The sequence below is a fragment of the Pantherophis guttatus genome, chromosome 8 (assembly GCF_059756535.1).
Source record: "Pantherophis guttatus breed Tessera chromosome 8, ASM5975653v1, whole genome shotgun sequence".
In the NCBI taxonomy this organism is placed as follows: domain Eukaryota; kingdom Metazoa; phylum Chordata; class Lepidosauria; order Squamata; family Colubridae; genus Pantherophis; species Pantherophis guttatus.
Window position 1 is genome coordinate 30,127,239 of NC_142070.1, and position 24,170 is coordinate 30,151,408.

The following is a 24,170-nucleotide window of genomic DNA, read 5'->3' on the forward strand; positions in this document are numbered from 1 at the left end:
AAGTAAGGAGGTACATCTGGACTTTCAAGATTCTTGTAACCCTTTAATGCAGGGGTCTCCTATCTTGGCAACTTTAAGACTTGTGGACTTCAACTCCCAGAATTCCTCAGCCAGCTTTGCTTTGCTGGCTGAGAAATTCTGGGAATTGAAGTCCAAAAGTCTTAAAGTTGCCAAGATTGGAGACCCCTGCTATAATAAAACTGCCTTTTACTAATAAAATGGCCTTTGCCCTTCTGCACACTTCCCATGGCAATTTGAAAGCTTGTTTTTATAAGCTGGCATTTCCTTTCTGAGGGCTGCTTTATATCGGGCAACAATAGTCGTTTTAATATTGTAGGTATATGTTTTTATTGTTAATTATTGTTGCAAATCAAGACAGGCATTGCTGGAAATGTACAGGTACAAATTTGATAATAAAGAAGTTCATGGCTCAGACATTTTTAAAAAAATGCTATATACATTTATATCATTTATTTCATATCATCAGGTCATATACAGAAAAGAATCAGGACTTCTCTTTAAAAGCCCTGAGCAGTAGGTCTGCAGCTAGCCCAGGAGATAGGATCCCATCAACAACCTTGTCTTCCAGGAGAGGAATTTGATCCTTCACTTCTGAGTGTTGCCGGAAATGGTCCAGCATGCTTTCTTGGATTACATTCCACATCCACACTTTTTGCTGCCTCCTGCGTTTGGCAAGCAACTCACCACTTGTAAGCATGAGCTCTTGGAATTCTGTCATCTTATCCCATACATCCGAAATGCCTTCTCCGGTTTTGGCAGAGATGCGCATTACCTATTTGATTGAGAAGATAACTCTACTTACCAAGCAATGTCAATCACCTTTGGAGAGGAGGTGGAGAAAATTTTCCTGATCCAAATTAATGCTATCTATCAAGGGGCAATTATTTATTAAAAATTTCACCCAGGCCACAGAATGAAATACTAACAATAATTAACCACTGCTCAATATCAGGCCTGTGCAAAACATTTAGAATTGAATTGTGGAATTGAAAACTTTGTTCTGAGTTTGGAATTCAATCCAGTTATTTCAACACTGTCAAACTATTTACTAAGTCTGCATTACTATTAATCTTCTCATCTTCTCAACGTTCCCATCACCCATCTCTTCCCACTTATGACTGTATGACTGTAACCTTGTTGCTGGTATCCTTACGATTTATATTGATATTGTTTCCTGATTGCTTATTATTTACCCTATGACTATCATTAAGTGTTGTACCTTATGATTCTTGATGAACGTATCTTTTCTTTTATGTACACAGAGAGCAAATGCACCAAGACAAATTCCTTCTGTGTCCAATCACACTTGGCAAAAAAAAATTCTATTCTATTCTATTCTAAATTGATAATGGGCTGTTTTGAGAAGTTCGGAAGTGTTTTAAGCTTCAAAAAAAAATTGCCACCTCTAAAAACACATTTAAAATATGTAATGTTAATAGAATAACTGATACATGTTCCGGTACCTCTATAGAATTTTTCCACTTAAACCCAGGTTTAATTCAAGATGTTGATTTTTCAAGGTAAGCCATACTTGGGCTATACAATTACTGTCTCCTAACTGCAATTTTATATACTTAACCTTCTTTTGGGTTTATCCTACTAAATAGGAAGAGGAAGGGATATTATGTATGTTTGCTGCCTCAAGTTACTTATAAAGTAGGAAAGGTGGGATAAAAATCTAATAAATAAATATGTATGAGATTCATTTTAGTAGGTATATCTAAAACTGCACTATAAATTACTAGCTAACAAAATCCTTGAAGTTCAGAAGATATATTCCCATTCTTTATTTAATCTGACTTTTTAGAAACTGGCATGTTGTTCCTTTGTTTGAACGTCTGTTATTGCTTCTGATTTTAAGCTTGCCTATTTTATTGTTTTATACATGTATGTTTTATAATTTTGCGGAACGACATATGAGTTTAATATAAAGGTTAACTTTACTGTCAAAATACTTTGAAAAAAAGACATCATTCTGTAGGTTCAACTTGTAATTGGATGTGATACTAAAATATTGACGCTAGGAGAGTTAGACAATTTTTTGTATTAAGAGAAAACAGTAGCTTTGGAAGTATAATTATATTCCCAGGAAAAAAGCTTTTATATGCAGATGTGTATGTCCCAGACTTAGCACTTCTCTTAAGCATAAAACAGTAAAATAATTAATTTCATGTGGGACAAATAGCATTTGGGTTATTTTAGTTTTACTACAAACTACCTTGGGGGAGATATATAGTGTACTAATCATCACACTTGATAAATATATCAAAGGACAAACATAAATACGTATGGCAATTATTCACATATTCTTTATACATTCTCTAAACTATTTTTAATATACTAACCTTTGGTCTCCAAACTTTTGAGCGCTTATGAAGCAATTTTAAAGCACTAATGTATTCTGCTTGAATCCTCCGTGCTGGCACAATGAGGTCTCCATCTGCTTTGGTTATAACAACAAGATCTGCCATCTCAATGATACCTCGTTTGATACCCTGAAAAATAAAAATGAGACTTAATAACCAAATGAGACTAAATAACTTTTAAAAGGAACTCTTCATTTTTATATAGAGTTTAAAAAGAAACTAATTTTTAACAATTACCTTCTGGAGGGGAAATGCAAATTATGAAATGGTTTATCTAATATATAAAAAACATACTGTATATTTGCATTTAAAAGATTTCAAAAGAAAAACTGTACCAGAACTGAACATAGGTAAAACTTAAAAAGCAAACAAAATTATTATTATAAATAATGAACAATTGTCCACTTAAAGTTATATTCTCCTGGGGAATGTACAATAGTAGTAAAAAAGACAAAATCCTCACTTAAAACTATGGTAGCAAACATTGGTAGAACTGACTGCTATATTTTGCTTATCATTTCTGATAGACCAGCTTGATATGAGCTAGTACCAAATAGCTCTTACAGGTTAGAGCAGAATTTCTCAACCTTAACAACTATAAGTCGTGTGTACTTCAAGTCTCAGAATTCCCCAGCCAGCATGCTGACTGGGAAATTCTGAGACTTGAAGTACACACAACTTATAGTTGTTAAGGTTGACAAAACCTGGGATAAGGTTTTGTTTAACTCAAATTTTCATGGAACGCAACATCAGTACCTGTAACTCATCACCTCCTGCTGGTGGCAGCAGCAGTACAAACATATCCACCATATCGGCAACTGCAAACTCTGACTGACCCACTCCTGAGAATGAAGAACAGAAGTAGACTGTTCAGGATCAAAATTTAAATTGTAAATCTAGAGACCCTCTCCCTGAAGAGATCTGCATGAAGATTGAATAATATCCTGAGGGCTGATGAAAGACTATTGGTACTTTGTGCCTGTTTCTAATAGCATATTACTATAGAGTTGCTGATTTGAATTCCACAAGAAGATTCAGCACCTTCCTTGTTCAACCACTTCAACACAGATGGGTAGTATTTTTGGCCACACATCTATTTTTGCAGGTTCTGAGGACTGCAGGCATATTGGTCAAGGACCTATATTTTTATCCTGTAGTTATTACATTAAAAAATCAGATAAACTAACCTTACTAATAATTATCCCATGTACGTTAGTTTCCCTCCCTCTCCCTAAGGCAGACAATATTTTGTGATGGTTAAGGTACTGGACGAAAAGTGGGGAGACCCAGATTCAATTCCTTCTTAAGGCACAGAAGCCAGTTGGTGACCCTGGGCCTGTCACTCCCTATAAGCTCATATCAGCACTAGGCTCTGTTACAAGCCAGTTGAAACACACCCATACAAACATATCACATGTTGTGATAGCTTTGCTGTATGAACTATGGTGGGGCATATGGCACATATGGTGCAGTGATGGGATTCAATTTTTTTTACTACCAGTTCTGTGGGTGTGGCTTGGTATGGCTTGGTGGGCGTGGCAGGGGAGGATACTGTAAAATCTCCATTCCCACCCCACTCCAGGAGAAGGATACTGTAAAATCTCCATTCCCTCCCCACTCCAGGGGAAGGTTACTGCAAAATCCCCATTTCCTCTCAATCAGCTGGGACTCGGGAGGCAGAGAATAGATGGGGGCGGGGCCAGTCAGAGGTGCTATTTACCAGTTCTCTGAACTACTCAAAATTTCGGCTACCGGTTCTCCAGAACTGGTCAGAACCTGCTGAATACCACCTCTGATATGGTGGGGAAAAGGTATAATTGCAACAAGAATAACATTTTATGTGACTTTTTTCATAAAAGAATGCAACTTTTTTTTTTTAAAAAAAATCTATTTCATTTGCTGAATTTTTATGGTGTAATTTGGAGGACTATGGTGGCAATACATACTACCTATGGGTTACCCATAGCATGATAGCTAAAACTGACAAGGAATTTCACTCACCTACTGTTTCAACAAGAACAATGTCATAACCTCCTCCTTCACACAGCAAAATGGCTTCATTTGTAGTCCGTGTTACCCCGCCCAACGTTCCTCTGGTTGGAGATGGTCTGATGTAAGCATTCAGATCTCTTGACAACTCAGTCATTCGTGTTTTGTCACCCAAGAGTGAGCCTTAAGCATTACACAAAAGGAAAGGCCAGCCATTCAAATAAAACAGGCTTCTTCCCAAAACAACAGAGATTTATTATTCCAAAACAACTAAGCCAGAGGTCTTCAAACTTGGCAGCTTTAAGACTTGTGGACTTCAACTTGAAGTTGAAGTCCACAAGTCTTAAAGCTGCCAAGTTTGAAGACCTCTGAACTAAGTTATAATATGGCTATCTGTGAAGGGTGAAAATAATAAAACATACACTATGCTGCATCCTCCACCTCTTTCGTACTTCCATCATGACCAATGTATTTCCAACACGAGTACAAAAGGGTAGAGCTTGTCTTGTGATATCACAATACACATTTTCTATTTTTGCAGCTTGTTGTGGAAATCCCTTGCAGATGAAAGTTCTTCGACAAGTATTTAAGATGTAGTCACTAATACAGAAAACATAGCTACTAATTTTTTCCACCATCTTACCCTAATTAATACAGTTGGAACGAACTTTATCAGACAATCATGAAATTTCAGAAGAGAATTGAATGCAATTCATTTTAGAATGTTTCTTTATTAATAATAGTAGCCAAGATAATACTGTTGAAGAACCTTGTATCTATCTTCAGCGAAGACACTTCAAAGCTTCTAAAATAAACTTTTAAAATATAATTATATTTTCAATAAAAAGAATGGAACTATTTGATTTGGTTAAAAATTACTCCATTAATTACATACTGCCTATATAATAAATTCTATATTCATTATAAAAAGAATGAAAGACAAATAATGCTTTTGCAAGCATACTCACCACCAGTAGTACTAGAGGAAGGATCTACTGCCAAGACAGATACTTTGTGGCTTCTTTCAGTCAGCATTTTCCCAAAACATTCAATAAATGTTGATTTTCCAGCACCAGGGGGGCCAGATAATCCTAAATGGCAGCAACATCATCAATATCTATTTGATTTCACAAAAATAGTGAGCTGACTGATACATTTCAGGTATGTAAGCAACATATTTGCTACCAACATTCCATGGATTGTTTTAAGCAAAACACTTTCTCCAAAGTTACACAGGCATTTATAGTTTGCCGATTTATGTACATCTGGCATCCTTTGTGCAGCCCGACTCTATCCTGAATAGGGACTACGGGGTCATAAAAAGGGAGTTATTGTTATTATTATCGTCAAAGGTTGCAAGGTAGGACTGAGAGCAGGGGTGGTATTCACTTACCTTCGCTACCAGTTCGCAAATGTGAGCATGCACGCAGGGCCTTCTGTGCATGTGTAAAGCGTCAAAAATGTGGATAAATGGGACGTGATTATATCCGGGCGGGTGGGAGGAGCCACCCACAGCCATTGCTACCAGTTCACCGGAACCGGATAGAACCGGCTGAATAGCACCACTGGCTGCGAGGCAATGAAGCCACCAGAGGAGAAGGGACTGGCCTTTCATTCTTCCTTTCAGCATTTTAGATTTTTCATTACTGGATACTCAACTCACTTAGATTTCTTCATATCTTAAAAATAAAGAGTAACATTGTTCCATTGTTGTTTGTTAATTTGCTGCCAGGTTTTCATGTGGAAGGGCACCAGAGATGGCATAGCAGGAGCTAAGAACTAATCCATCCCACAAATAAAAATTGAATTCACAGATTGAATTCAAGGAGTCACATTTTCAAAATAAACCTGACATGATTTTTTTTTCTCTATCTAGAAACATATTATATAGAAGCATGTTTTATAGAAAAGTTAACCACGTTAACCACGTTTTCTGGAGTTAAAGGAAACCAACCAGCAATAAGCTAAGTAGCCCTACACAGACTTCCTTTCAGAGAAAGAAGAGAGTTCAAATGGAGCAATTTTAGAAGCATTTGAAAGTATGATGTCTTGAGATGACATTCTACCTAGCTATCAATGGTGAAATCCAATTTTTTTTTACTACCGGTTCTGTGGGTGTGGCTTGGTGGGCGGGGCAAAGGAAGGATACTGCAAAATGTTCATTCCCACCCCACTCCAGGGGAAGGATACTGCAAAATGTCCATTTCCACCCCACTCTGGGGCCAGCCAGAGGTGATATTTGCCAGTTCTCCGAACTGCTCAAAACTTCCGTTACCGGTTCTCCAGAACCTGTCAGAACCTGCTGGATTTCACCCCTGCTAGCTACCAGAGGCAATGCCTGAGGGGCAAATTTCACAATGCAGACATTCAGCAATTCAACAGTATCAAACTTACATCATATAATAATCAACTTTGTAAACTCTGGAGTTAAATAAACTGTTAACATAGCAATAAGGCAAATAAGAATGCTTTGAATCAGAATAGCAATAACTGCACAAACAAGAAAGAACTGACCCACTCTAAAGGCTAGTGGCTTTCCTTTATTTAACTGTTCTTGTTCTCGGTGGTGGGATAATACCTTCTGAAGAAGAACTTGCGCAACTTCTTTTTTCCTCTTATGGGTTGATTCTATGAGTGTAATGGCTTCCGCCAGACAGGCCCTGTGTCCTTGGATCAGTCCAGTGTACAGATTGCTCAGAAGTCTTTGCTCCTTGTCAGAGAGCTCAGGTGTTTGCTGTTCTGCTGCTGCTGGACACCCCAGCCCAGATTTCAACCCCTTTGAAAACATCCTCCTCCATGGACAACAGGATTGCGCTGAATTAACTCGCTGGCCATATGGAAAAGTAAACCCACTGCTAGATTTCCAACAGAGGTTTTCCCAAGGCGGCTTCCTAACGTTCTTAAGAAGATGGTAGAGACGAAACCGCAGTAGCGTTGATGATTTATTCATTTTGTTTTGAGCCAGAAAAGCCTGTTTTTAAAGAGCCTAATAACAAAAGAAAAATATTTTTTTCACATTTTCTTTCCTTAATTCTACCACCCTAAGAGCTGTGTGAAGTAGTGAGAGATTAATCTGAATTTTCATGACTTAAGAGTAGACTTTAGCCGCAGCCTCTCCAGTTCCGCTTCAACCATTTAAGATGAACACTGGAAGACTCTTTGTAGCATAGGTCTCTATGTTTAATTGCTTTTATTCTTTTTGTCAAACCATAATCCTTGGATTTGAAATCCTTAAAATCAGCCTGCAAGTTTTTCAAACAATGTGGATTTCTAAAATGTTAATATTTAAGACATATTAGTTGAAATTTTGTTTGAAAAGGGGCTAAGAAAGAAGAAAATTAATACAATGCTATATTTGTCTATGGAGATTCTCAGTCATTCAGGTCATGGTTGTACCAAATGTACTTTTTCAAAAGGCAACTGGACTTTGTTTTTTCTTTCTTTTCAAGGAAAAACGAAGTCCAGTTGCCTTTTGAAAAAGTACCTTTGTGACACCTCTATATTATTACCTACATATAAGATCATCAACATCTTCTGTTAAAAATATTGTATCTCACTATCCCTGTTCATTTGAACCTTTTATTGAAAAATTAGCCACCACACCATTATTTTCACTACTTTGTCACTATGGTTCGCTTTGATTATGCTTCACATTCATATTCCTATGTTTTCAGAATGAATGGTCTACAGTCTGATACTTTCCAGATACAAGGCTATAAACTGCAGGATTCACAGCCAGCAATACTGCTTGGCCATGCTGTCTAGGAAATCAGAGGCATAGTTGCAGTCATATATCTAGAAGACCTCAGAAATATAAACTAAATGTAAAAACAACATAATGATGAGAATACTCTATTTTTTTATAATTAAATTTCTATAAGGGTTCAAGATTACTCTGTATATAAAGGCAGTAAACCAAAAGCATTCCCGATCAGAAAATATTGTGGTCTAAAATACTTATTTAGAAGGCATTCACTAAAACAATGGAATATATATTTGAACAGATATTATGATGAACATTGAAAAAGTAATATGTAAATATATAAGTAAACATTTATTAACTAACCAAGCATGTAACAATGTTATATTACAGAATACATTAAGAGTGTAAAATTTAATAACTAAACTTCAAATATAAAATTAGATTTCTTGAAACTTAGTTATACAGCCTTAGACCTAAAATACACACAATTTTTTAAATTTTACATGCAGTTCTAAAAAGAGACTAAAATTTACATATTGCCACACATTTTTTTCTAATCTGGATGTCAACACTGCAATTCTAATGAGTTGGAGGGGGAATTAGGATTTGAGCATTCCTTTAACGAGCATAAGGAAAACACTGCTTTTTCATTGCAAAATGAATTAATCCTAAAATATTTTAAACTGATATTGATATTCTAATTTAAATATATGCTACAGTCCATCATCATTCATTATAGCTTAATTCTACTTTGGAGAGAAATATGCAGGAGATCTCTACATACTGACCGAGAACACACAAAGTAACTGAATTCACGTATCATGGTAAACCATAAATGTTTACCTTGATACAATGTGCAAACTCATTGTAAATTAACACTGGATATAAGAACCCATTCCAAAATCAATCTTACGAGCAATGCTGCATTAAAATCCAGACGACGTTCCCTAATCCTGTACATTCGACCTATGCCAAAATTTATTTGCTTTTCAAACATAAGAAAACAACTTAAGAACTGTTCTCCATTACTGACACAGAACAAAGATCGCCACTGCCCGACAACCCAACCAAAGCACCTGAATCTTAGGCAGACGCTCTTTACGGACACGTGAACCCACCAGATAGAAACAGCCTCGTCTCGAATGTCACATACACGCAGAGTTGACCCCACTCTTCCACCTGCTAACAATCTACTAGGCTGCGCCTGCGTGACAGCCTGGGAGATGGAGGCGGCGCGCCATCTACGCAAGCGCAAGCAAACTCTTCACTCTCATTGGCGTTTGCGGCGGGCTATGAGGAAGTCATAGAGGACAGATTTTTTGTCTGCAGATCACACTTCCCGGCCTGAGAATGGGTGTTTGAATGAGAGCGATTCACCACCAGGGAAACTTCCGGTTCCCAATAATTGATTGTGTATCAGTGGGTGAGAACCTAACTGGCAGGGTTTTTTTTTCACTTGGGGAAACTTGCAATAATGCTTGGACCCGATTATTCCGGGAATAAGCAGTGTTGGCCATAATAAGGAGCCTTGGTAGTACAGTGGTTTAAAGCACCCTGTTATTAACACAGTTGCCTGCAATTACTGCAGGTTCGAATCTTACCAGGCGCAAGGTTGACTCAGCCTTCCATCCTTTCTAAGGTAGGTTAAATGAGGACCCAGTTTGTGGGGGCAATAAGCTGACTTTGTATAAATATACAAAAGTATGAAGGCTATTGCTTAACGCATTGTAAGCCGCCCTGAATCTCCGGAGAAGGGTGGCATATAAATCAAATTTTTTAAAAAAATAATTAGCATTTATCTGAGAAACTATCTGAGAACACCAGGCTGGAAAGTCATTTTTTAAATCCCCAAGGTATTAAACAGAGATTAGTGAGAAGCAGAAGCCAGCCATTTGGAAGAAGGCCTTATTAGCAAACTCTTTTTTGCATTACTTCCCAAAATTGTACAGATGTGCCCCTAAAATCACCAGATGCGGAGCTCGATTCCAAGCAGGCGTGACTTGAATCCTTTGCTCGCTTCTGAAGAAAGTGGCCTAGGGTTGCTCCATCCTTCCTCGTCCCCCTTGTAGCCCGCTGGAAGGGGAGGGGGGCAATGTTTGCGACTAGCGAACCGATAAGAGCGAGGAGTGATGGAGAAGGCGAGATAAATGGAAGCAGCATACACAGAGACACATACAGTATATAAAATTTAGGGCAATATCATTTTATATTCTCTCACCTTTTATTTCTTCCAAATCTTCAGTTTCCATCTCTACCAAGCACTTGAACTTTATACTATGCAGGAATCTCAAATGTGCTTTTTCAAAAGGCAACTGGATTAGGGTTTGTTTGGCCTTCTAAGGAAGAAGCCGTTTCGCCTGTCATCCAAGAAGTTGCATAGGTTCAGGGAATTTTCAGTATGCATTTTGGGTTTCTGCTTTGCGGTTTCTCCCCCAATGGCAGATATTAATGTATTTACCTGGTTACACCAGCCATAGCTGATTGAATAATTGTAAATAGTAACTTATTTGAGGGATCCTATGGTGCTCTCTGAGCTTGGTTGCTTTTTGTTTGTTTGTTTGTTTTGCAGATATATCTTTACCCAAACTAGGTAACATCAGTGCTAGCAAGGTGTGGGGTTTGCTAGATGATGTTTCCTAGAAAGCAGCCAAACTCAGAGAGTACCAAGGACCCCTCATTTCAACTCTGAGCTACAAATATTCTCCTTTATTCATTTAGCAATAGCACTTAAGACTTATATACCACTTCACAATGCTTTACAGACCTCTCTAAGCAGTTTATAGAATCAGCATATTGCCTCCAACAATCTGGGTCCTCATTTTACGGACTTTGGAAGGATGGAAGGTGGGATTAACTTTGAGCTGATCAGGATTGAGCTCCTGGCTGTGGGCAGAGTTACCCTGCAGTACCGCATTCTAACCACTGCACCACCATGGCTTATTTGCCTGGATTTTCAATAAACCATACATCACATTTTAGTCTTACCTTATTGTGTTAGCCTGAATGTTAAACTCCAAAGTCATACATTGCTGCAAACCTGCATCTTTATTCATATGCTGAATAAAAATTTCCTGATTTAGAAATCCATCACCTTGATCAAAGGTTATGTTGGCTTCTCAAATTGGCAAATGTCGACTCTGTACCAGAAAATTAGTATGCTGAAGATGACTTATCTTCATATGACTGATTGTAATTATCCCAACTTAATTCTTCTACATTTTGTTGAAAACAGGGCAGAAACCTACATCCCACATTTATAGGGCCTTTTTCTTTTGTTCTTATATCTTAATACTTGCTCATGCTCATTTATGAAAGATAATGTGCTATAAGGCATGGTTTGGGAGCCAGACTGTCTAAGCCAAAATCATATTACATACTTAGTTCTGGTTTGCATGTTATGAGAACATAGCCACTGAGGTTTGTCAATAGTGGACTGATGGATTAATATGTTGCCACAGCCAACATGTTAAGCTAAATCACATGGAATTTGTTGATTTAATCCCCCCCAAGTATGCATATGATTGCAGTTTTACATCATTCCTTCTGTGTCCAAACTTACATTAACATACCTGTAACATCTCACTATATTATAGTCAACATTGTCCACTTAACCACCATTTGTAGTTATTCAATTATATCCTGCATATTGAAACAACTTAAAGAGTGCAATTAATCATGCCTGTATATATAGAAGTCTTTTTAGAAAAAAAAGTACCTGAGGGTTTTGTACATTTAGTTAAATACCCTGCATTATTTGTGGAGAAAGGAAGGAATCAAAGAAAGAATTAAAGGGAAAGAAAGCAAACTGGGAGTATACATAGGTATAATTGCACTGTTGTGGTCTAAAAGTAGTATTCATTCTAGCCACTTGATGGTGCTTAAAAGCAATTGACATTTTTCATCTATAGAAGAAATAATCTTTGTACAATGAAAAGGCAGAACTTACCTATTGTACTATTGTAAGTACAGTAATGTTAAATGAAAATTGTCCATAGCAGAACTGCTTCTTTTATCCCAAAGGAACAGTAATTACCATGTCATTTTCATATGAATTGGCTGGGTTTCTTATGTTTATTTCATTATGCTTTTACTATTAAACTTCCTTATGTTATTATAACAGCACTTTCATGATGTTGCACTTTTTGCATGCATAACAACATTTAAGATTGTTCAGAGATGTAGATTTTATATTTTCAAAAATGAACAATCGACCATTGCTTGTTTTATTATTCCAACAGTTTTTATAATTTTAAATGTAAAGTACACTCATCACTTGATAGAAACAGATCTGAATGCGAGCAATTACATGTCTCATTCTATTTAAAGATTTTGATTAGATGTACATATTATGCAAAACCATTGCTTGGATAGCAAACCATGCCTTTATAAGACTTTATAAATTTAGCACAATCCTAAAAACACATTTGTCACTACTGTGTACCTTCTACTATCTCCATCCTTTTGGAGTATAATTTTATTATTTATTTATTGGACTAACAAAATGTCAAAGCAGAAAAGTAAAACAAAGTGAATATTTGGGATGTTGTGAGCATGTTGTGGACATGTACAGCTGGTATGATGGACATGATAGCCTTATGTATTTAATTAAATAAATAGTAAACAGGTAGTTTGTAACTAAACTACCTGTTTACTATTTATTTAATTAAATACATAAGGCTACCAGACTCCATTGCAACTCCAGGAATCATGAAAAGCCTTTAAAAACATATAAGAACAACAATATGTCTGGAAAAGAATTCAGTCTCTAAGCAAAGCCATGTAATAATATCCAAGAGGCTCATCACCCACTCTAGCTCTGAGGGGAGGGTGGGGCTTTGTTTTTAAGAGATCCTCTTGACTGTACAGCTTTCTGGTAAATGCCTTTTAAAATGTAAGATCCCAGTAGTATCACCAGATATCAAGATTATATTAGCACTGGTGATGATAGCTAGTTTGGGTAATGAAATATCTGCAAGAAAACAAGCAAGCTCAGAGAACACCAAGGACTCTTCAGTAAACCGAGCTACAAATATTTTCTATTAGCATCAGGATTATTCTTGAAGCTGTTGTTTTATTTTGCAGCATGCTGATGTCCCATTTGAGTCTTTAAAATGTAAAAATGTAAAACCAAAAACAAAATTAAGTTGGGTATAAAATCTCTAGGATCCCCAAATTTATAAAAAGAGAATGGGGAAAAATATTTTATTTGCTGCTTTGCCATGTACTTACAAAGCATTTTGATTCACTGTACTTCCTACAGAAAAAAATTTCAACATATCGTTGCTAACCAATAGATTTAAATTACCTAGTCACAGCATGTAGGCATGATACATCTCAAATTTATGGAGGCACCTGGCTTATTTGATGTGAAACTATAAAGTATAAATATATAAAATTACCTTGAGTTGCTTCCTATGGTATCCTGAATCCAGGAGGTATAATTTTAACAGAATAAGGTTTCACAACATCACAATGTATCCCCACAAACACCTCCTTTTGCCCTGCAAACTTTCTAACCCCACATGACCTTTTATGTTAAAAATAATGTTTTAATTATAAAAAATTGAACCTGGCACACTGCAAAGCCAAATGTTTACTTCTAGCATTATTTTTCCAATAATGCATCTGAGGTTCATAAGTATTTTAGACAACAGAAGAAATGGAGACCAGAAACCAGCGCTTTGCCTGGAAGTCTGCCCAGCTGATCTGAAAAATAACTGTAAGCAGGAGTATATTGCTAGGAGGAGGCAGAGATAATATGATAAATTTATTACTTGTAATTAGGCATGTCACTCATGGTAATCATTTTTCAGCTAATGTTGAAGGGAATAAAGGTAGTCTTCAACTTACGACCAAAATTGAGCACCAAATTTATGATATTAAGTGAGAAATTTGTGAAGTGAGCTTTGCCCTATTTTACGACTTTTCTTGCCACATTTGTTAAATTAGTAACACAATTGTTAATTGAATCGGGCTTTTCCATTGACTATGCTTCTCAGGTCACAAAAGAGGATCACCTGACCTCAGAACACTGCAGCCATCATAAATATGAACCAGTTGTGAAGCATCCGAATGTAAATCACGTGACCATAAGAATGTTGCAATGGTCATAAGTCACTTTTTTCAGTTCCATTGTAACTTTGAATGATCACTAAATGAACTGTTGTAAATCAAGGTCTACTTGTACAACATTTAGGCTGCCAGAATCAAAGCTTTGTCTCTTCCTCTCTTCCATCCATTCCTTCTCCCAACAATAAATGACAGACCCTGTTATATCCGACCAGAAAAATATTCTATAGAAAGATTGCTTCTGGAAGTTTATAATTCAATTTGACAATTGATTAAAAGGAGCAAAGTGGACAAAAGGAAGTCATTCTTCATAGATTGGGTCAACTACTAATATAACTGAGTACTGCGATCTCTTGAAGTCTAAGAACCATTTCATTGGCATGAACATTTAATCTTAAACTGACAATCACAAATGTGTTTGGAGCCAATGGGTAGACAGAATGTTAACAAAGAGATTAAAAATAGGAAAAGACTTGTAAGCAGCAGTTAGACATTTAAAGTTTACTTTATGAAGAATAGGCAATGACCATTCACAAACAAAAGAACTGATAAGATTGTGTTAATGTGTTAGGCAAATTAACAGCTGTAATGGGACAGGAAGGCTTTGTCTCTATTCAAAGCCAAGAGAACAAACACAAATAGTGTTTTAATTAAATTATTTCTCTGCTAACAGGGTTTTTTTTTAAATTCTTGTATAAAGAATGGAAACTTTTAACCATATTTAGTGTGAGTAAAATATGCTTTTTAGTCTAGAGGCACCAGGTCCTGGAATCTTCAAGTGAAATATTGAAACTCATCTGACCAGCATCTACAAAAATACTTTCGAAATAAAATTGTGTCCATGACTCCAAAAAGATTGCAATATCCTTGAAAATGGAACTTTAAAATGTTTGTGTAGATATGCTTTTCTTCATCACAGCTGATGGCTGATCTTGTCCAGAATTGGATTCTAAGGCCTGATAAGCATTTGGATAGGAGTCTCTGAGAGAATACCATATTGGAAAGGATTTTTTAAAAAAAAATCTACTAAAGCAATTCTGGAAGTTACTGCAATTTGAATTTGACTCAAAGGAGATTTGAACTTTTTAATGTTTCTCTTTACAGTTTTGAATCTAGCTACAATACCTGGTCTCCAGTTGCTGTGAGTGATTTGCACATTATAATTTTACCAGCCCTTTACTAAATAAAGCAAAAGTGAATTTGCACGACATATTACCCCCCCCCAAGTTTATAAATCAAATGACTAGATGTAGATAAATATTTAGCCAGAACCATACTTAACATGTTGTATAAACCAGGCATTCCTAATTTCTTTTAGAGCAGTGACCATCAGAGCATATTAAACTCATATGTGGTTATCTGTGGTTCTCTCATAACTATGATGAATATAATGTAACAACAGCTTAGGCAAAACTGTAAATGACTAATTCCCATTAAGTTCACAATATGGTGGACAAATTAGTAGTCATAAAGGGAACTTTAAGTGTCCATTCTTGCATGGTGATGATTTTGAACTCCTGAACAAACATTAACAACTCTTCAGGTATCCACATTCATTTATCTCAAAACTAATAGGCTTTTTCATCTTGATTATAAACAAAGTTGCAGAAGAGATTGTTTTAATCAAAGTAAGCAATATGTTTATTTGAACTTCAATAAGGATGAACCCCCCCCCCTCACGTTTTGGAATTAAAAAATAAAATACTGAAAAAGTACTACAGCTTGAATGAATATAAAAACATTAGCAGAAAGAAAACAATTAAAATAGTAAAAAAAAAATAAACTTTTTAGTTTGAAACACTTGAATAGGTTGATTAAGTCCTCCCAACATAAGCTAATATCTGCTAAATTGGCAAAACACAAACGTTTTACAAAATGAAAAATTTGCTTCTGTTATGTGAACTGCATAATAAAACTGCCCAATTTTTTAAAGACTGTACAGTTTTGTCTTGAAATCTACAGACCGTGCAGTACACGACAAAAGCATTGACCCACCCTTTCTCTATGAAGCTGGAGATGGCAGAAATATTGGTTAATATTAAGATGAAGCCACTATTAAAAGTGAAATGCACACAGAAAGACTTGATCTTGTTTTAACAAGCTATGTTTAACAGTATAATTTCTACCTGTCCTTTGTCAGCTTCACTTCCCACCCACTTCCCACATCTATCTAAATTTCTTGCCCATCTCTAAATTCCAATTACACTGTACATACATTTAGGAGAAAGCATACCTAAACATTCTTGCAGCATTATGGTCAATACACAGTTTTCAGAAGATACACAGAAGCCTTTTTTTTCTTCCAAGATAGTTACTATTACCGAGACTTTCAAATACCACTGCAAACTTTCCTTTGAGTGTATAACTGTCAATGTTGGATATTTATTTCAGGACAAATTACAATGAATGAGTCACATATGGTGATGTTAGTGTGCTAAATAACACTGTTTGAGAACAGTGTTCAATTGACATTAAGTTGGCCATCCCTAGCTTTTACAATCCCCTACCTAAAGATTGGAAAGAGATTACTATTTGTGAAAATTGAATTTTTAAAAATAACTTAGTAGGAGCTTTCTTCCTGATCTAACAATTGGTCACGGATATCAAGTATAAAGGCTGCTGCCAGTTTTGTACATGTGTCTGACCCAAACATCCTTCAAGTACATGCAAGGCTCACTAGATTCTGAAATTCAGAATTCTTTTAAGACACAGAAGAGATTGGGTTATGAGGAGAGCCCATCTGTGTAAGAACTTTATCCAACCACTGAAGGGGACCATGCAAATGAATTTCAATCCAACATGGTGTGCTTGTGACATCTTGCCGGTGATATTCAGCTCCCCAACCCTGGAAATAGAAATGTCTTAATGTTAGAAGATGTGTCCTGATATACATACTAGTATCCGTATCCTATTAGCATCTTGATAATAGAAAGGCAGTTTTTATTTATTTAGCATACGGTATCTACAGAGATCATGCAATCACTGATACATAACACTAATAAAACATTATATATTCAAACACAAATATAAGTTTAAATAAACCATCAGTATATATATGGCATGTGAATAATACATATGAGTATATGAGATAAAATATTAAAGTAAAACCATGATAAAATCACCAAACTATGGTGCCATAGCGTTGCAATAGGATAGTTGCTATTATGCTATCTATCTCAAAATACGGTTTAATAATTATGTAAAGCATTCCAAAGAGGTACTGGAATAAGCAAAACATCTTTCTTCAAAGCATTAAAGCAGCTGTATTCTTTAGAAGTTTCATACATCTGCTTGGAAGGCTGTTTGTGACTACTGTCAGGACTCTTCAGCTGCCACAACCAGCAATATTTCCTTTTCCAAACATATTTAGTGCAGATCCAGATCGCAGTTCAGTTTTGAGAAACTCTCTCTTTCTGTATACATGAACACATGTGAGGGAAATTCAGCTGAGCTCTAAGATTTTAGGCAAATTAATGCCTTTTGAATTTTAGTGTTTGGAGATCAGGAAGCCAAGTTTTAGCAACTTGAATGCTTTTTGTTTCTCTGGCTCAAAAAGTCACTCATTCACGCACACAGATGGAAAGTCTTGCTTACCTTTACAAAACTCATACGAATAGTGCACATCTTAGTGAGTTCATACACTGTTTCAAAGCCATGGTTCACTGACTGAGCTAAAAGTTGAGCAAATTCTTGATTGTTGAAAATTTTTAAACTGCAGCCACTTGGAATTTTGCAGACGGTAGTTGGATGAAAGCCATGATGGTAATTGCAATTTCGGCTTTGCACAAATATACTACTGTCACTAAGGCATTCTGCATAGACTTCTCCGCCAACATAATACAGATGAACTCCTATAAAAGAGACAGAAGATTGTTAGAATTTCTCTGAAATTGTAGAAACTTCTACTTCTGACACAAAATATAAATGAGGAATTGCATTTATCTCAATCAACTTAACAGCTGTGTAGAGAAAGTAAGATTTTAGTCATCTGCATATACTCTTACACCTAAGTATTTCCCCAATTATGAACTACAGGAATACTTCTAGATATTTGTTTTGGCAGCCTAAAACTATCAAAAGACAAGAATTCATGAATTCACATTCATTAATATAGCCAATCTGCTTGCAATTAGTCAAAACTACAACTTCTTTATGATGCCTAACTGGGATGCAATTGTCTTACACACATCTGGAAAAAATCCTTTCTCTCCTAACTACCAATGGGGGGTAGGGAACAAAGATCTCCTACTTGTACATACTCCTGGCTTTTTAAAAGTATTTTGAGCACAACTGTGTGCTAATGCTTCCCTTTTCAACAAATGCCTTTGCCATTCATCAAAATTACTCAGAAAATTATTTTTCCATAGGATGCATCCCAAGTCTTCATCATTAAAAAGAGATTCTAGAAAACCTAAATCCAAACCGCTACTATTCATTTCAGTTCTTAAAATTAAGGATGCAGCATGCTACTAAAGTTAAATAATTTTGCCAATTCAAATGAAACTTGTTTGCCTTTAAAAAAACAAAACTTAAAAATTCCAATTTGCAATTGTGGATTAGAAAGAGACACGTCCAACTACTTTTCTTCCTACATTATTACACAAAATACACCAATATTTCTGTATTCAGGAGGTTCAATAGATATTTCAGCCTCCAATAACAAGGACCTACCATTAAACTTAGTATTTCAGATTCTTTTCAAATGGATTATTTATAGAAAATGTTGTAGCAGTTTTCCTTAATCTGCATTAGACTATATTTCTCACTATCTCTGTGCAGCATGATCAGTTTTTTTCTGGAGATACATCCATCACATTGGGGAAAAGGTGTAATCCCATTCCTACAGGTTACCAGCATTTTGCAGTGATAAACATATGAATAATATTGAATACATTATTTCGCAATGAAGCCTTAAAGCTGTTAAACGTAGCTTGCATCCCCAATGTACTGACATGATCAGAACCAACAATACCTTTGCCAATATGCCGCCTAGTATTTTCAATAGTAGAATTCCGGTTAACATTTGACAAGAGCCCCAGGCAAAACCTGTTCTTGTTATTGGAGGGATCAGTGAAACCATCCACCAACAAACTTGTGGAAGAGGCATGAAATGCCTCTCCAACACGATTATTGAGTTCATAATAGACAATAGAGCACCAGTGCTTTGGCTCTTCATAAGCAACCGCCTGAACATCTGCAACAGAAGAAAAACAGAAATCAGCAATGCTAGAATTAATGAGTTCCTGAGCTTTAAAGTTTTATTTATTTATATTCATTGTGTAGACTTTGGCTTAAGATCAGGGCAAAAAAATCTGGTGGTGTAGCTTCTAATTAGAAATTCTCCCAGTGTCCCATTATATGATATATTTAAACCATATTACTAATTCAATTAAAGCATTCTAAGCTTTGAGAAATGGAAAGGAGGTGGAGCAGATATTTGAGCAAGCTGAATGAAGATTTCTTTTTAAAAAAGAACAGTTCTAAGCAGCTTTGCATGTTCGCTTACAAAAATAAAGGGTGCATAGTTCTTAAAGACAACAAACACATTATGACGTAAATTCTTATGGAATAGACAGTAAGTTCCCTTCCTAAGAATTTATTTACCAAATTTAGTCTACTGTAACAAAGTGAACACATAATTATGTCTCAATTATTTCAGTTCCTGAGGTTTGGTTTAACCATGGTTTATTGAATAACCTTTAATAACTGTTCATACAATACAGTAATGTATAAACTTTGTTTTATAAACCATAAGCGCTGAGTGTATACAGAACCCAAACCTGTGGAGTCTTTGGTGCTCTCTTGAGTTTGGTTGTTTGCTTGTAGATGTTTCATTATCCAACTAAGGCAAGCTGCTATATATAAACAAGGCAAACTCCACACTCACTTGCACTGATGTAACCTGGTCATATAATGAAATGTCTGAAGCAAACAACCAAACTCAGGGAGCACTAAGGATTCCTTAGTTCATCTCCGAGATATAATGGAGTTGTATTTTTGGAATGTTTATTTAAGAGATGCATTTATTAAACTTTTCTTTTCTTTTCTTTTTTTTTTACAGATTTCAACTAAGGAAGAATTCCAGTCAACAATAACCATTCCTTCCTCTCAGCAACCAGAACTGCCTCTAGCCAAAAAAAAAAAAAAAAACCCCTGCTCCCCTGTTCAACAAGGGAATAAACTGACATAACTATATTAATGCAACTACAAGACTTCCTGCTACAAATACTCAAACATCTTAACAAAGAGTAATGAAACTGAAAGATATACAAGGTCCATTTTTTTGGGAGCACTCATATAAAAGGTGTGAATCCACTCATTCTGCACTATAATTTTCAGGTTGTGTTCATGCAGCCAATTTGTTTTGATGAGTTTTTAATTTACAATCTCATTAAAGTGTTAAGAGGGAAAGTACTGCTTTGTTATGAATAGCAACAATAACCTCTTCCTGACTCACTGAACTACAAATTTAAGAAAGATATTTTTGCTTTTTCTGGCTAAAGAAACTGATTGCTTCCAGGATCTCCTGCCTTCCTTTTTGATACTTATCTTTACCCAGAGTAATTCAAATGTATATGACTGATACTGTCTGTTTACACAACGTTATTTTTATCCAAGCAGCTTGAGGCAACATACATGGGCTTCCTTGCATTTTATTCTCATACCCATCCTATCAGGTAGATTCAGAATAAAAACATGGGAGTTGTTCACCATTACTCAGTGACGACAATGAGCAATCTGGGGTTTGCACCTTCTCCCCCATATTTATTTGACACATCACAACTGCTTGCACAATCTGTAAACCCAGACATTTTTTTGGCATAGATAAGAATTTACCAATATGTGATTCAATATTTTAAAAAAGGAAAGTTCCCAATATGGTTCCACAAATGAAATTGAACAGCTCGGTTCAAACACTATGCTAAGCCACGGTTCATTTAAAAATGGTTTATTGAAAAAACTACAGATGGCTGGGGTGGCACAACATGTTAAGGATAGGCCAAGTGCTGATGCAAACAATTCACGGCATTTTTAATCCTTTCAAGTCACTGTTAGGCAATCTTTAATTATTAGTAACTCGCTGCACTTTTCACAGCAAGATGCCAGTAACTATTACTGCTGCACAGCTTTGCCCTAGTTCTCAAACTCAGGAAGAAATCCTGCCAGCTGGCCATTCCTGAAGAGTGAAATCATCTCTCTCTCTCTCTCTCTCTCTCTCTCTCAGACACACACACACACACAGGCAGATTTCATACGAACTTCCTCACATTTGCCTTAAGTCATGCAGAGCAGGTGCGTTCTGTCTCTCCATTCCCAGCATGAGCCAACAATAGGAATTACCCAACTTCATTGACAGGATGCAGCTTGTTAAATAAAATCTCTTAAGACTAACAAATCTTCACAAGGAACAGGCCTCCAAATGTCTGTAGCCAGAGAGCACCGGGGTTTGCATTTATTGCTAGTGCCCTTCATAAACATGAACTGCAGCAGACCTTTTTGAAAGGCTATTAAACAAAGGATGTAACCATGCACATCAGGTAGAGGTATGGGGCAGAGATAAAGCACTGACTGAATTAGCGGAAACAGGTGTGGAATAAATAATATGAATGGAAAGAAGAGTCTGTTTCCCCTTCATAAAATGAAGAGAAGGTATTGTATCACTCTAATTACAGTATTTTAATTACTAATATTACTACTAGGAATCAGGTTGACAACTTTACTCTTTCTGCATTCTTAAATGCAATCTGCTTCATCTCATTTGCTCCCCGCCAAACAATATAATGTGCTTTTTCAAGAAGCAACTGGACTTTCTGGTTTTTCTTTGAAGACGTTTCACTTCTCATCCAAGAAGCTTGTTCAGCTCTGACTGGATGGTGGGGAATATAATCCAAGATTAACACGTAGAAAGACATTGAAGCTTACTCTGATGCCAATTACAGCCAATGTATAATACTCTTCTGAAATTGGTGTAATTGAGATCTAGCTGGCATCCAACTCAATACAACATAGCTCTGGTGGCAGATGTACTGCTAGCCCCCAGATTAATGTTTGGCTTAATCCTTAAGGACCACTAGGGCAGGGGTGAAATCCAGCGGGTTCTGACAGGTTCTGGAGAACCAGTAGCGGAAATTTTGAGTAGTTCAGAGAGCCGGCAAATGCCATCTCTGGCTGGCCCCAGAATGGGGAGGGAATGGAGATTTTGCAGTATCTTTTTCCTGCCATGCCCACCAAGCCTCACCCCCCAAGCCACACCACACCCACCAAGCCAGGCCCACAGAACCGGTAGTAAAAACAACTGGATTTCACCACTGCACTAGGGGTTGTCCTTAAGGATACGAACAAGCTGCCCATTACTGAAAAAGGTGGATGGGCATTCTCTTCCTCAAGCTCACAAAGCACTAAATCTGCACAATATTTCCAGAACTGCTGAAGCCAAATATTTTTAAACTATAGCCTGTTTTCAGCCATTTTCATTGGTTCCTAAAAACATTGCACTGCTTCAGTGCTTTCATCTGCTGGAAGAAGCACCATGCCATTTGCCATTTTTAGTAATAGGTCTTTTGCCTCTGTGTACATTCCAATTTAAATACAAATTTGGGTTTAGGGAATGGAACTAGTTATTAACCCATGGACTAACTGTAATGTGTTCATATTCTTAAGTTCAAAGTCGATTCAATTAAATGCCAAAGGGTATGTACACTTGTCTCTTTCCCTCACATAACTAATTTGTGGCAATTCACACCATACCCCTTAAAAACTCAATGATTAAATCTCTCAGCTTACATGGATAAAAGAGGGGGACAGTTCTTAGGAATGCAAATATTTTAGGGTTGAGATATAGTACATTTATAAAAAATTTAAAATATGCAGAAAATCATAGTTAAAGCAAAACACTGGTAAATTTGCCTTTGTCAGCTACAAGGACTACCTACAATAAACAGACCAACAAAATTACCAAGTGTTTGCATTTATCAACTAAAAACCTGCTTTAAAGCAGAGTAACATGAAGAAATTGTTGCACACTCTTATCTTTCAAATACTTTTCAGTTGCTTACTAGGCTTAGTAGCAGCCAAGTTATCCAGGTGGTTGCATATCTGGTCACAACAGCTTGATAGGGCATATTGTGATTGAAGTTTCTCCAAGCAAAGCAAAATGTGTGAACATATATTGAATGCTAGTGCTCAATTAAATGCAACTTTTTCTGCTGTACCATTTTGCACAAGTTTTAACATAAGTTTCAACACTTACAGTAGATATATGTTATTTTTATTTTTATCATGTCCCTTTAGCAGGAAGGTAAGACAATTAATGCAATGAAAATATATTTAATAGGAAATAAAAGTGCCATATATACACATTTTTCAAAACTGAAATATGAAGTGTCACCTCCTCTGTTTACTTCTGAAGGAATTGAAGGTGCCATCATATTGGTATCCATTGGTTGTGAACCATCCTGCGTCATCTGATCTTCTGGAGGTAGGTATGCAGGAGGGGGAGTATCAGCTGAGGTAAAACAAAATACTGTTATTTCATCTTCGTACTTATCCATTTAACGGATAGTGTTAAGCTAAGACAAACTACAATGTACTTATAATAATAAGAGAAAACGATCATTTTTTTACTCATCTCTGTTAACATGGCTAACGTAGAAATTATTACTCTTTGACTAATTATACCTAATTTACTTTTCCTTGAGGGAATTAGGTTTCAGAAAGTACTGAAGCAAATGAAAAAGAAGTGCTGATGATCTGCATACAGGTCATCTTTTCCAATATATTTATCAGCAGACAAATACATCCTAATGCACAACAAATTTAAAGCACAACTTATTGATGATGGCATTAAAATGTAATAATTAATGGCAAAGAACATCAATGTAAGACTTACTGTATTTTTCGGACTATAAGAAGTACCGGAGTATAAGACGCACCAAGATTTCAAAGAGGTAAACAAGAAAAAAAAAAGTTTTTGCCCTCCCCAGCCCCCAGGAGCACTCTGCAAGCGTCCCAAACACTCTGCG

At 36.3% G+C, this 24,170-nt stretch overlaps 2 protein-coding genes across 7 annotated transcripts in view; both read right to left on the reverse strand.

Moving 5' to 3' along the window:
• Nucleotides 1-323: 323 nt before the first annotated feature.
• Nucleotides 324-9,349, reverse strand: MMAA (metabolism of cobalamin associated A). 3 transcript variants are annotated; one of them, XM_034442916.2, is made up of 7 exons: nt 9,198-9,349; nt 6,891-7,362; nt 5,345-5,467; nt 4,389-4,559; nt 3,144-3,229; nt 2,367-2,516; nt 324-793 (listed from the first exon to the last, which is right to left on the reverse strand). In XM_034442916.2, the coding sequence occupies exons 2-7, from the start codon at nt 7,324-7,326 to the stop codon at nt 506-508; spliced, it is 1,254 nt and encodes a 417-aa protein (XP_034298807.1). In that variant the 5' UTR covers nt 7,327-7,362; nt 9,198-9,349; the 3' UTR covers nt 324-505. The 3 variants fall into 3 exon arrangements, with proteins under 3 accessions (XP_034298807.1, XP_087730672.1, XP_034298808.1); XM_087874546.1 differs by having other exon boundaries at nt 8,993-9,294; XM_034442917.3 differs by having other exon boundaries at nt 9,156-9,293.
• Nucleotides 9,350-15,765: 6,416 nt separating this feature from the next.
• The window catches only part of SMAD1 (SMAD family member 1), a 61,883-nt gene continuing 53,478 nt past the window's right edge, over nt 15,766-24,170 (reverse strand). For all 4 annotated transcript variants that reach the window (XM_034442915.3, XM_087874544.1, XM_034442914.3 and 1 more), the window contains exons 4-7: nt 23,537-23,653; nt 19,121-19,342; nt 17,743-17,999; nt 15,766-16,993 (exon numbers count right to left, since the gene is read on the reverse strand). In XM_034442915.3, coding sequence (XP_034298806.1) covers nt 16,850-16,993; nt 17,743-17,999; nt 19,121-19,342; nt 23,537-23,653 — 740 coding nt within the window. In that variant the 3' untranslated portion in view covers nt 15,766-16,849. The remainder of the gene's footprint in view (nt 16,994-17,742; nt 18,000-19,120; nt 19,343-23,536; nt 23,654-24,170) is intronic.

Bases quoted from the DNA above. Each gene is read 5' to 3' on its own strand.
- MMAA (XM_034442916.2), bottom strand. From the start codon at position 7,326: ATGAATAAATCATCAACGCTACTGCGGTTTCGTCTCTACCATCTTCTT. The intron at 4,560-5,344 runs GTGAGTATGCTT...GTAATGCTTAAG, and splicing joins TTCCTCTAGTACTACTGGTG to GCTCACTCTTGGGTGACAAA. The intron at 2,517-3,143 runs GTACTGATGTTG...TTTATTTTTCAG, and splicing joins CAGGAGGTGATGAGTTACAG to GGTATCAAACGAGGTATCAT.